Source organism: Mycteria americana, chromosome Z, assembly GCF_035582795.1.
Source record: "Mycteria americana isolate JAX WOST 10 ecotype Jacksonville Zoo and Gardens chromosome Z, USCA_MyAme_1.0, whole genome shotgun sequence".
NCBI lineage: Eukaryota > Metazoa > Chordata > Aves > Ciconiiformes > Ciconiidae > Mycteria > Mycteria americana.
The window spans coordinates 29,888,572-29,902,770 of NC_134396.1; the positions used below are offsets into that span (position 1 = coordinate 29,888,572).

Here is a 14,199-nt window from a genome sequence, read left to right on the forward strand (position 1 = left end):
CTTAGCAAAAAGAAGAAATTCAAAAGAGCAGTTTGGAGACTCCTAAGAATTCTGTTACAGTTACCAGGAAGTCATCTGTGTCCACGTATTTCCTTAGCACACCTAAAAACCTGAGGTGTGTGGAGTGGCGTAGCAAGTTTAGTGCTGTGTGAAGATGGCAAGACATCCGCGCTGGCTGGGCAGTTTTGAGAATCCCCACCAAAACAGATGTGTGGTTCTCACTGAAGACTGGCAAGGCTTCTAGTTACTGTGAAGATCCCGGACAGGGGGGCTGCAGGCATTCTAGCTAGTTTCCTCTGTCATCCCAGGTGTCTTCTCATAGAGCCTGCATGCACTCCTTTTACACACTGAGCAGCAGGTTGGAATACCATATGTACTGAGCGGTTTCAGCAGTGGTTTGGGGACATGCCGTCTCTCTCAAGTACTTGAACTGTGGGTGAAGTCTGTTCCTTGATAACACAGATTATATGACTGCCTGAAGCACCAGAAGGTCTGTGCTGGCACTGTTAGTAGCAAGGCGCTGCAGCTGGGTCCCCATTGATCCAGCCGACACAGGACCGGCTCCTGTCAACAAAAGCAGCCCGACTGAGAGAAGGAAGCTTGTACGCCCAACAGTCGAGAGGTCTGAGTGGCAATATCAAGCATGTCATGAAGTCAGCAGAGCTGACAAAGGATCACAGTCAAATGTAGTGTGTTACAAGTGCCAATTAAACGCTTTTACAGTTTAGCGCTTCATAGTCTAGGAGAAGAGAATAGGTCCAGAGGGCAGACTTCGTTGAATTTACTTTTGGTTTCTCAAGCACGTTGTTCTGAGGAAACTGAAGGAGAGCTGCCTTGATGAGTTTTGACTTATAATGGCCTTTGCAATCACCTTCTGTTGTAGTATTTTCATCTTCTACAAAACCTGGCAAATCTTTTCCCTGGAAATGCTAAATAAACTATCTATCCAGACAATATGTGAGATTCTTCTGGACAAAAGCAAGCACTTCAATAATGACTTGCTAGAGAGCACTGACTAAAAAAAAGGTAGGGTTTTTTGTTCTCCTCCGTCAATAAGAGCACAAGCATGAAAGAATGAAGAAAAAACTCATTCTTACTCTGGCAGAATATGGACATGTGAACCCAAATCCAGCCAAAAAAAAAGAAAAGTGTGAATGAAATGGATAAGTGAATATGAATAATCACAAAAGCCTCTTTTTGTCCTCTTGTCATCTGCTTATAAACTCTTGGAACTTAATTCTGTTTAAATGTTGCTCCTTACAGAACGGCAGCCTCTGGATTTCTGTATCATCAGAGAATGAACTAGATACGTCTTCGTTTCTACATCTGTCGTCTCTGCTATGTTGGCCCACACAAAACGTTGGTTGGTTACGTATGACTGAACCTGAAAAATTCAATCTTTTTTATGTAGGAAGATTCCTTCTAATGAGATTTGCATATAAGGACAGGAGTTGCCTTTGTCCCACATCCAAGATTTTAATGCCTCTATAAACCCTCATTTAGAAGTTGTAGCTTTTAAATTGATTTAATTTTTAAATCAAGGGTGGTTTCAGAATGAGGTCACATTTATTCTTTTCCCTGAGGGAAATGTGGGAAATAGGAATTTCTCTTGAGTTCCTTCTGCTGCTGGGTGTTTGCTGTTTGCTTCTAGAGCTTTGAGTGAACCACTGATTCTCAGTGTATTGCGTCTACTGTGCTGGTTGGGTGAGGCTCCATGAGGGTCTTGGTCTGTGTTTAAAAACATTCCCTGGCTAGCTGGGGATGCTAGGCTGATGGGGCAGATACCAAGCAGGATCTGCAAATCAGTTCCAGTAGATCAGTGGTAGATAAGGCAACAAGAAACGACAAATCACTGAGCTGGACAGCCACATGTTTAGTGTGTTGGAAGGTGGATCTCAGTCACTCCAGTGGTTATATTTAACAATTTAGCTACTGATCAGTGACTGAAGTTTGTTTACACCACCTGAACAGTTGCAAGTTCTGTTTGGCTCAAGCGCCAAGCGAGTATGTTGATTGCACATGTCACTGGGCATACTGTTACCAGCACAGTTACAAATCGCCTTGCCGTTGTGGAAATCATCTTACGGTCTTTCATTATAGTTGCTGATTGTGGTGTGCTTGCACCTAAATTCCCTGGGACATGGGAAGACCCTGCCTGGTGCTTGGTGCTGCACAAGGCTGCCTGTCACAGGATAATGTCGGCAGCCTGTGCCAGAAAAATGCTGAGGCTGCGAACTGTCGTCATAAGGTGTCAGTGAACTGAAGGGCAGATATCACTTCGGCAGGGGTTGCGAGCCCCTGTATCACAGACACCAGTGCAGTTCCAGTTTGCTGTACAGCCTGGAGCTTGTTCTCTCCGCAATAATTTAAAGAATACAACAGCTCTTCATCCCGATTGTAAAACGGGATTTTGGACCCAGTTGCAACAGTGGCTCTGGTCCAAAACTTTCTTCAGCTGAGCAGTGACAATCAACACAAGTCCCAGATTGAGCCCCACATTAGTATCCATGTGAAGGGCAACTTTGTTTTTCTCGGATTCTCAGAACTTCTTGTGTTTGAACTGCAGACATGCCCTTTGAAAAATGGAGAGATTTATTTATAATTGGCTAGATTTGCAAGCTTGCTTTATTACATTATTTCCTGCCCAGAGTTTCTTAATACTGAATAGAAATTATTATGAAAACTTCTTACTTCAGGGCATTTCCACGCTAGCAGGGCTGAAGCAGAACCTGTCATTGCTGGTCCAGTTTTATTTCTGGAAAAATCTGCTAAACTGAGCCAGAGTTCAAGTCCACAAGGGGAACACATACACACATAACATTCATGCACGCACTCAGTGAGTTATTTCCAACTCCTGTTGCTGGACTTTCAGCCTGATGCCTTTAAACTGTACATGAGCAGTTGCTTTGCTAACTTGATGACCATCTTTTTTCTTGCAGTGTCCTGTAAAAATTACTTTGCTTATATATCTCAGAGTCAGGAATATCCCTATTTTTCTATTTTGCCAACTCACTGGCTGTCAGTGGAGTAAAAGTGGGAATGGGGGGGAGAATCAAACTCAGCATGAAGTATGGGACTTCAGCCTAAAACGTAATATGGAATCTTTACCTCTGAGCAGAACTGTGGTATCTTATGCCAGAAAACAATACAGGCTCAGCCAACTAGGGATTAGCTGTTATTCCGGCTTTTTGTTGCTAACTTTTTTATGTTAAACCCATAAGTAGAATAAAAAAATCAGCTCACTTCAGAGGTGGTAAAGAACTGGGCAGGGAGTTGGTACTCACTTGTGATTTCCTTACTTTGGTACTGCATGGCTTATATCTTCCATATACTGAGAGACTTCCAGAGCTCTGCATGATCTGCTTTTACTGCTATAAAGGCATTTAACCACAACAGCAATGAGTTTCATAGGAACACCTTTAGAAATATGCAAGAGCTTCACCCAAAGCCTATTGAACTTGTAAGTGCATTTTCTTGATTTTAATGGGGATTAGATTAGATTGTCAGGGAACTGAATGGAGCTGCGTCTGACATTTTGTGCAGTAACAATCTACAGTTCAAGCCTCTGACCACACTTCAGCAATTTGAAACTCAAAAGATTTCAGTGTGGAAAGTCTGTGCTTCATTACCCTGCTTTAAGTGGAGGAAGCTTAACGTGTAATAGAAATAAGTATGAAAACTGCTTACTTCAGAACATTTTCAGGCACAACTTGTTGCAGTAATCCATTTTTGTTCCTGGTGGGGGCTTCCTTCCCAGCCCTTTATAGATTGACAAAGACTTCATCTCCCTAAACCCCCCAGGATATATTAAGATCAGGACTAGAATGCATTGGAAAAAGAAGTTTCCATCCCACAGAAACTTCAGAATTTCAACATTGGTTCTAGTTTCAAACCAAGATGAGGAGTTGACATTTCAAAGCTTTTCAGAGAGTGAAATATTCCCCAGACCTCTGATTCAAAAATGTCAGTATTTTGTTTCAAACTGTGTCCACCAAACCATTACTCTGAGCTGTAGATTAGAGGTACAATATCCTTATTCATTCCTTTGCCTACCAGGCTGATCAAGCAGTATCTTTCTTATGCTTATTTTTGTGACGAGTCCTCAGCCACCCCTAGTCAGATGAGTATGCCCATAGGCCAGTGTCTTGGCAGGCTTTTCTAGCTCTGCAGCCTAAGCGAATCTACTTTTCCTGATAGCTGGGTCTCTCCTAGTATGTTACATCTTCGTCATCCCTGATAACAGCCATTCCAAAACCACCTCTCTGTGTTTTGTTCATGTTAGAGGTGGATGCTGAAAGAAACAATTCTGGCTTCCTGTTCCTTGCTAACTCTCTGCAGATTTCTGGGGGGATGGTGACATATTTTCACCCATACCTTCATCTTTTGCAGTGAGTTCTCTGCAGCCTTGACAGAGAGTGAAAATAATGTTATGGAAATGACATATTGTCATCTCAGCTCAGCCAAACCTATGTTTCTTCTGCTCATAGAGACAAAAGTTATTATTCTCATGAACTGTGTATTTTTTGGGGAGCACTTTAATATTTCCTTGTCTGATCTTTTGCTTTCATAAGACTCCAGCCTATATAATGTTTTCACGTAAGATCTACTAAAAAGTAATATGAGAGATCTGGAGTAGAGTTTTTAATTTTAAAGCATTGGTGACTCCATTGCAAACACTACCAACCTTTTTACTGAATGTAATTACCTCCAAAAGATGGAAGGATTTCCCTAGGTAGTGAAGGAAAAAAAAAAAAAAGAAAAAAGCAGTTAACTTGGGAACATTCTTTATTTCAGGCATTAGTTAATCACTCAGAAGCGTTTTTAAAGAAAATTTCATGCATATTCCCAGAGCTCTGGATATCTATTAAGACAGATAATCTGACAGAGTAAAGCAAATCTCTGCAGAAACCTTGGGGAGAAAAAGGAAATTTATTTAATTTCATAAAAATTTTTAATAGCATAAAATTATCTGAGAGACTACCAAGTACAGGAAGATTAATACACATTTTGTACATACCACATAAGTCTTGGTGTTCACAAGAGGTCTCCATTTTGCTTATACTTCCATTTGAAATGCAGCATTTCAACAAAAGAATTATTTTAATGCTATACATTGGCAATGGCTGTCCATGTCAAAAAGAGCAATGAACCTCAACATAACTTCCTTTCACACTTGAAATTTTCCTGACAGTTTCCTCTACAAGTTGTGACCTAGCTCCAAATTGCTCAATTTGTAAATTAACTTTAATCAGAGTACAGCCCATGGCAACATGTGAGCTGACGATTCATAAAGTTAAAAAGGCTTTAAAGTAGTAAAGGCTGGTTTTGAAATTGGTTGCCTCGTACCTGGATTTAAGATCCAGCCCTTTTCACATCCAGGCAGTTCACATATTCTTTTCAAAATAGGAAAAGGCATGTAGATTTGGATACCGCTCTAGACTGAACCATTGAATGAATATAAAATATGTTATGAGCAGATATGAAAGGGAATTCTGGCCTTTCCTCTGATATCTGGGTTCCTCAGCAGGACCCTTCTCACTGTGGGTACAAGTGACCTGTAATGCATTTGAAGGAAATTCATCTGATTTGCAGGCTTTATGTCATATGTCAGTTTTCAGATCATGCAAGTGATTTTTTTCACACCTTGTCTATACAGAGACATTCATGAAAGTTAAAGCAAACCAATCTGTGTATATCAAAGGTGGTTCAGCTCCTGTAGGGGTGTTCTTATTCAGAAAAAAATAGACCTAAATCTTACATGGTACCACTGATATACTTTATATATCTGTATTTGGAAGCTCTGTATGGAGTAAGCACAGCCAAGATAATCTTAACTTTGCTTCAGCTATCTAACCATTATTTGTCATGGTGTTTCTAATGTGATAAAATATCTCTTGCAGTCTTGGTATGGCTAGGTTTTCAGGGAAATGTATCATTTATGCTTGACTGTTACTCCATTAGACCTCATTAATTCCCCTGGAGATATCGTAATATAATGCAGAAGCATAAGAGACTGACCCAGTTCTGACCCAGTAGAAGTAGGTAAAGTCAAAGGAATTTGATGATAGTTTTCATCAAGCCTGAATCTAAACCTATAATGATTAAATTAATTATACTATCAGTATGACAGATAACCAAGGAAACTTCTATTGTGCCACAAGTAAAATAATGATGTTAGAAATAGGAATTGAATTGCTAAAAGTAAATACTGGATATTAATCAAAGCCTGCATTTTCACAGACAAGTGAAGAGAAAGTGTCAAACCCAGAAGTACATCTCACCCTAGCAGAGATTCTGCAATTCTGCACACATAGATTTGCACAAATAAGGAATATTAGTCTGAATGTTTAAGTGGGCAAGTTACATATGCAGCTTTTATGAGCCTGGATGATAAGCGCTCTATTTGCTTTCATCAGTTTCTAGGACCCAGCTCTCTGATTTAACTGAAACTCACAGATGCAGGAAAATTTAAAGCTGAAATAAGCACTTTATTTAAAATTCCCTGTGTTTATATATACTCCCTGTTTGGCTAAGAGTCTTAGCACAAACTCTTTAGAAGTAGAATTTATACACAAACATTTCTTCATTGCTTACTTTGCATGCCAGAATGCTAGAAAACCTTTCATTTTCTACTATGTATAAAGATAATTATAATACTGTATGGACTTGCTTAATTTATTGGATTTCAGTTATTTATGTGCAAAATTCATAACTTGGATGCAGAATTCAAAGTTCAAACAAAAGGCCTACATTAGCACTGTGCTAAATAAATTTATATTCAATTTATTTAATTTTAAATGTATTTAATTATAAATTTATATTTTATTCTCCTGGGAGCTATAGTTTTTTTGCAAACTGAGAAGTCTAGTTTATCTATTAAAGTTTTAAAATTTTGAACCAAACAATTTGCACATAAGCATAAAGCCAGTTTCAGAGCAGGTAATTGCATTTCTGACTCTCAGTTCTTTTGTTTTAACCATTCCCTCCTTCTTTATCAGATCTTTAACAATGTCTGAACACAGACGTTGATAGTGTGGAATGGGATTATTGTCAAACATAATTAAAACCACATGGTTTTCCCAACTGCGTAGCAGGTAAAATTTCACTGAGATCTCAGCCATGTTACTATTTATCTGTGCTGCTCTTTACTTTTATCTATCTGTCTGCTTGCTATCTGTCTTCTTATCTATCTATTTAATGCATTTTTCTTTTTGAAACTCTAAGAAGTGTAATTTCTGATAGGACTCTGACCAAGAAATGTTCACAATGCCCTAAAAAAACAACGTCCAACAATACTCTTTTCTTTCCCTGGACTGCAAAAGCCATTGAGGACTAACCTGCTCGCTATCTCACGTCTGAATTCAGTTCAAACTCCCAGCCAGGTTTGCTCAGCTTCTTTCATTGCTAAGGTACTTTACGGCCCTCTAGAGACGCTGAGAGAGAAATTTGGCGGTAATTAGCTGCAGAGATGGATCGAGCAGTCAGTCAGTAGGTGCTCATGTTGAACTGCACATCTTTCTTTCTTGCCAGATCGTTGGCTGTGACCGCCAGCTGGGAAGCGCTGTCAAGGAAGACAACTGTGGGGTCTGCAATGGCGATGGGTCCACCTGCCGGCTGGTTCGAGGCCAGTATAAGTCCCAGCTCTCAGCAAATAAATGTAAGCTGTCCCTTCTGGTGAAGTGCCATCTTCCCTCTTAGTGAAATGTGCGTTTCTTGCAAGCTAAATTTCACCCCACTCTTTCTCAGGCAGTTGAATGATCATAGTCAGTCTGGTTGTCCCCACAGTCTCTTCCCTCTTGGGTTAAATCAGGCTTGCTCAGACTGCTGCTCTGGCTGTGGGGGTGGACAGAAGATTGTGGAAAGGTGTCACCAGCATATTCCCCATCTCAGCTAGCTAGTTGCTTGGGAGGAGCGGGAGAACGAGAAGAGCTGGCTCTGCCCCCACTGCTGGCTGTATTAGCTGGCTAGGCGTAGGACTCGGTCCACGCTGCTCTGAACAGAGTGGTTTATGCTGCTCTACAGCAGAGGGGAACCGGGAGGGGAACCGGGAGGGGACGGCGGTGCCAGCCTGGCACAGTGCTGCCTCCCAGACCTACGCCCACAGCACGTCTGCCTGCACGCTGAGCACGGTGACTCGGTCCTAGGGTGGACTGAGCTGAGGAGCTGAGGTGCCTGAGCTGTCCGGAGGTGCCTACATGGATGGGTACAGGCAGACACAGGCTTTCCCACACACTGTCTGAGCCAGCTTCAACTCAGAGTGGTAAAGTAGCATTGGTGTGCCCCAGTGATAGGGTTAGCTTATCCTGGACCCCAGGCAGGCTTTTCAGCCTGCTCACAGCACCATAGATGGAGCTATAGACGTTTTCAGATGAGAGGTAGGGCATGTCTGGTCAGTTTGAAGGAAGGGTAAAAAGGTAGGTGTACTGTCGTGCCTTAGTAGACACACCTAAGGAAGCATGTGTGCTAGCCTGCAAACCTGCCCCCAGCCCTACTCAGTGGCATTAGAGTTTAATCAGATGAGCTCTACCATTCTGGAGGACTTCTTCCAGTGCTGAATAGCACTTGAACTAAAAGATGCAAATAGCGGTGTAATATCTGCTAAAGATTGTGTGTGTACACTTGTGGATTCCTATATAGATTAACGTTCGGTTTCTGTGAGGAGCAGTGAGAGGTGCTTTTTACAAAAGCTTTTCTCAGTCAGAGAATAACTGCTTGAGTATGGAGCACAGCACACAGAGCAGTAGTTAGCACAGTGCACCTCTGGGTCTGCGTTTGCTAACTGAGAGGGAGAGAGTGAGGAAAAAGAGAAGGAAGGAAGGAAGGAAGGAAGGAAGGAAGGAAGGAAGGAAGGAAGGAAGGAAGGAAGGAAGGAAGGAAGGAAGGAAGAGGAGGGAGGAAGGAAGGAAGGAGGAAGGAAAGAGGAAGAGAAAGAAAGAGAAAGGGAGAGAGGGAGAGAAAGAAAGAAAGAAAGAAAGAAAGAAAGAAAGAAAGAAAGAAAGAAAGAAAGAAAGAAGGAAGGAAGGAAGGAAGGAAAGAAAGAAAGAAAGAAAGAAAGAAAGAAAGAAAGAAAGAAAGAAAGAAAGAAAGAAAGAAAGAAAGAAAGAAAGAAAGAAAGAAAGAAAGAAAGAAAGAAAGAAAGAAAGAAAAAAAGAAAGAAAAAAGAGAAAGGAAGGAAGGAAAGAAAGAAAGAAAGGAAGGAAGAAAGAAAAAGTATTTTGTATGAAGGAAGGAAAGGAATAATCCTCATAAGAGTTCCATTGCTGAGGCAGAACTGCACATTAGAGGGCAAAGGAAATAATTCACAAAGATTTAGGAATGGAATTTCACCTTGTTGTTACTGTTTCTGCAATGTGCACGAACAGATTCAGAAATCTCCAGACTGCTTGAGACATGATAGTATTTGTGAACTTTTTTGGCAAATGTCTTTTCCTGGAGAAATAATTCATTGTTTTTCAGTTGCTTTGTGGTAAAAAGGTGCTCCTCTCTTTTCTACTGAGGATAAAGGCACTAATATATTATGCACACTACTAAAACGTTAATAAAATAGAGTCCCTACTTCCAATGGTTTGCTATTAGATATAAAGAATTCTATATAGGTAGAAGAGCAGATGGCAGAGATCATAGTCCTAGAGTGAGACAAATGTGAAAAAAATGTTAGAGAATGGATTGTGCAGACACATTTGCATGCAAATAATTGGTATACAGAACTGAAGTAGATAATCAGATTTTGTATGCACTCTGTTAAAGCACATGGCATTATTCTCTCCCCTGCTGTAGACACACATGTTATTATGCAATACAGTATGAATTTCAAATATATCAAAAGTAAGTGCTCCCTTAAATTGGCTTTTTACAATTGTAAAGGCACACTTACGGATCTCCTTGACATGTGTGAATTAATATGAATTCTTTTTGAGGTTTTGCTTCCAAACGGTTTATGTACATGCTGTGAAAATTTGAGATTTTAAATATTGAAAAGCTTTTAAAAATCTACTCTGTGTTTACTTTCTCCATTTATCCTCCTCAGCGCTATTTAAATACCTGTCACTTTGGCACTTTGTCTGTGTCAACATCTTGCTTATTTGTTACGTATCTACATAAGCATATCTGGGATCAGGGCCTGATTTATTTGCTGGAATGACTGGATTACATTTGGCTAGTCAGTAGCTTAATTCCAAGTTATCGCTATAAAATAATCCTTGTTTCTCAAGAATTATGTCTATTTTGTCCTTCATATAAACAAAGCATTAAAAGCGTATGTGAGCCAGACTGCCATGCAACTTAAGAAAAATCAGAGGGTCATGTGCAGCAGTGACCAGGTATCAGCAGATGTGTTCTGTGGGCTCACTTGGGTTTTGTATTTGCCTAACAGAAGACAGCATTCAATTTTGAGGACTGTGTTAGGGAAATTGGACAGTGACCTTTATTCCAGCACTGTCCCAATAGTTCCTGAAGTTGTTTATGTCTCAAAACCACCTCAGACACAGTCTTGAGCTCATCATACTGAATTCATATTCTCTTGGTGCTCATGTCCGGTTCCCTTCTCCATGCTGTTTATATCATGCAAAGGCAAAGGAGAAGGATAGTCCTAGAAAGAAATTAATAGAACTTTTAAACACTTAGCACTTCCTACAAGAACAGCTTCCTCAGTATTTATAGGGGTAGTATACATCTCCCAGTGGCCTCAGAAACAGAAGCATAGCAGGGCAGGAGGCAATGTGACGTTGAATTCTCTCCTACATTTTTATGAAAAAAGCAGCATAGACTTTATGAAAAAAGTCTATGCTGTTGTTTCTCATAGAAACAACAGTCTGACAACAGTCATAGACAACAGTCTATGCTGTTGTTTCTATTTATCTGATTACTCTTGCCATGGTTGTCAAAAATAGATGCAGGTCCAGATTTTTGTTGAATATCAATAGTAATGGGGAAATAGAAACAACTCCATTTTTCATTATGACAACTGACAGACCATTTGGACAACATCCAAATTCAAAATCCAAAACCAGAAGAGACTGATCTCTCACGGGAATCTGCTGTATGTACCTGACATACAACCTTTGCCTAAAACCTTGCATTTTCTTCACAGCCCTGGGCCACTGTCCTCTCAGTTATCTGGGACTCTCCCTTGCCTCCCTATGCATCTTCTCTGGAGGAAACCAACCGCCTTTTCTTCAGAGTGCTCCACATGGCTGCTCCACAATCTGCCTCTCTGCTTATTGTTGGAGGCAGCTGTGACTAAATATTACCATGCTTACTTTCACATGTCTCTTCACAGGAAATGTCTCCTTCTTGTCACTGTTAACCTCAGGAAATTATCCTTCGGTCCCTACTGCTTCTGCTTTGTGAAAGCAGGAAGCACTGTGATAAGCATAAATCCCACTGAGCTTTGTATTTCACATGAAGTGTGCCAGGATTTCAAATAGAGAGCAATGACAAGATCAGGTGAAATATAGTCCTAGCAATACCCTGGGGCAGAAGAGACGTGCTAAGAATATATGATATATAAGCTTGCATGATCTTTAAACTGTCCAATTTTTCTGTGACATATCAGTGAGTTGTTAACTCTCCAGCACAGAGCTCATAACTGAGAGGCAGTCAAATATAAAGATGACATGGGACTGTCTTTAAATAAGACTTGTAAAAAGACCATTAGCATTTTTTTAAAAATTGAAGTTATTGTTTTCCCAGACTCATTCCAATAAACGTGAGATATATATACAGCAAAATGATATGTCATATTCATGGATTTTGTTGCTCAAAATGGATAAAATGTATTTATCCTACAGGGTATCTTGAATATGAGTGCCAGAATGGTACCAATAAAATCAGCGTTAGAATATCTATATTTAATAAATTTTGTAAGTCTTGAATGTTTGTCTTTTCAAATAGAAAATTTGAATTCTGTGTAGAAATGAAAAAGGTCTATCTTTGCTAATTAATGTGATAACAGAGATGTGTATGAGCAGAGTGTGTGCTGAACAGAGTTTAACCCCAGTGTTACAGAAGTCTTAGGAGACACTGAAATTTCTGGATAGGTTGAGGAAACTTATCAAATCAGATTTTGAAAATGGAGACAAGGTTCAGAAGAGCTTGGGCACATGAACAGGCTTTATCTCCACACAACTCTTGTGACACTCAGAGATTTATCAGATTGCCTACATTTGCCCCCTCACTTCTGGAATATTAAGAGGCCACAGAAGTATGGATATTTCATCCCATAAAGCTCTCCAATATAAGAGTGTCAGAAATTCCTGAGACATATGACTGAATTTAAAATTTAAAAGGGTTCTAGTTCACATTTTTGAGATATTATAGGTTTGGATGAATGAATGTGTTGTTTAAAAGAAGTCCCTGTTTCTTGTATTTTCCCTCTTTCTGTTGCCTCTCTTCGATTTTTGACATAAAATGACAACATTAATAAGTATTATGCCGGTAACTGAGAATCCTCATTTAGCTGGGCTGGAACAGTTTTCCCAGTTTGGTCTGGTCAGAAACTTAAGGCCCCAGCTCATATGCTTGGATGAAAGATAATATGCTTTTATTCGCTGAGTTAGCCTTACCTGACAAAGCAACACATTGCTTTGAGAGCAGAGCTATAGTTCTTGCTAGCAGGGATTACATGACACAGATGTGAGCAGTTCTAATGAGCAGATAGTGAAAGGGACTTCGCTCCTTTCACGTCTACCACCTCCCCAAAAAAATCCTGTTAGGCATGCATACTTTTTCTTTCCCGACTTCTAGTTATAGGAGAACGAGGCAGAAAGGACAGGGAAAGGCACATGAAGAACCTGGGCATACTGGTTAGTCCAGGTCAGGGTTCTCTGGGCACCCACTCCACGGCCCAGGCATAGAGTTGGGAGCATTTTCTAGCATCTTTCCACACCTTTCCTTCCTGTCTTCCTTCAGGACATTACTGAGGTTGCTGCCTCTTTAGAAATGCTGACCTAACTAACTTTCACAGCAGCATGTGACCTACATGCTAATTCACACCTCAGTTTAAATCCAGTTGGCAAAGCTCCCAAGAGCTTCAGAGGTGCAAGATCCTGCTCCAGGACCTGTTTACATGACAGTCTAATGGGCTTCTGTTTTTCCAGGGGCTTTCTGTTAGTGATGTGGAGAGGGAAGCAGAATTATAGCACTTCTAGTCACTAAAATAAAAGGTGTGAAAGGGAAGGCATGCCTGAGGGCAGTGGGAGATCATCACATACCATGGGCAGGGTCATGGAGAAGCTGTAAGGTTCAACTGGGAAAGAGTCAAGTGAAGGAATGGGCGTGTTCTGGTTAAACATGAGAATGGGCTTTTTCTTCTCTATGTCACCACAAACACCAATTCAAAAGACTTGGAAGAGGTTTAAGTGGAGTCGTGGTGAAATAGAAAGCTATTAGTTACTCTTGAAATCCAGAAATGGTTGTGAAGGAGTTGAGAATAAAGAAAATCAACAAGTTTGGGTTCTTCTAAGTAGAAGGTTGTTACCACATTTAACAAGTTCTTTTTTCAGATTTTTAATGTTCTCTCATAATTCATAGGTTGTTGAATTGGTCCAAAAGCTTTTCTTTTGACTGTCTTGTAAGCACCTATTTCACTATTTATTTGAAAACAGATGGGAATTTCTTTGCTTATTTACTCCATGCATTTTTGCCTTCCCGCAGTGGATGATACGGTGGTTGCTATTCCTTATGGAAGCAGGCAAGTTCGCCTTGTGCTGAAAGGACCTGATCATTTATGTAAGTAGAAAAAATTAGTGTACATTTGTTTAAGAAAGCCTTGCTAACCCACAGCACTCTGTTTGCACTGTGGTGTCTGGTTTCCCTCTCTCAGATCACTGATTTCAGCACAGGAATGAGTCCTGCCCTCAGAAGCTCTCCTCGGACCCAGTTACATCAGTGGTACACACACTTTTCAGTCCAGAGCTTCGCCAACATTGCAGAATCCTTTGCCCTTCCATAATTTTTAAGTAATTTCTGTTTGCTTATCCTTTGGCTGTCTCACTTGGTGCCAAGTGCTTTTGTTTAAAATTAATAAAATATATCCCACTAAGTGAAGAAATATTAAGGACAGTAAAGTATAAGCTTCCCTAGAGCTGAGCTTAGCCATCAAGCTGCTCATGATTTCAACACGTTTCTGTTATGATAACTCTCTCATCCCCGTAGATGGACACACACGCATGCAGGCACACACGCACAAAATCACAGTCT

At 40.4% G+C, this 14,199-nt stretch overlaps 1 protein-coding gene across 1 annotated transcript in view; it reads left to right on the forward strand.

Annotated features, from left to right (window-relative positions):
* Positions 1-14,199, forward strand: part of ADAMTSL1 (ADAMTS like 1) — a 470,548-nt gene that overhangs the window by 326,603 nt on the left and 129,746 nt on the right. The window contains 2 exon segments of the mRNA XM_075488620.1: positions 7,531-7,657; positions 13,654-13,728. Coding sequence (XP_075344735.1) covers positions 7,531-7,657; positions 13,654-13,728 — 202 coding nt within the window.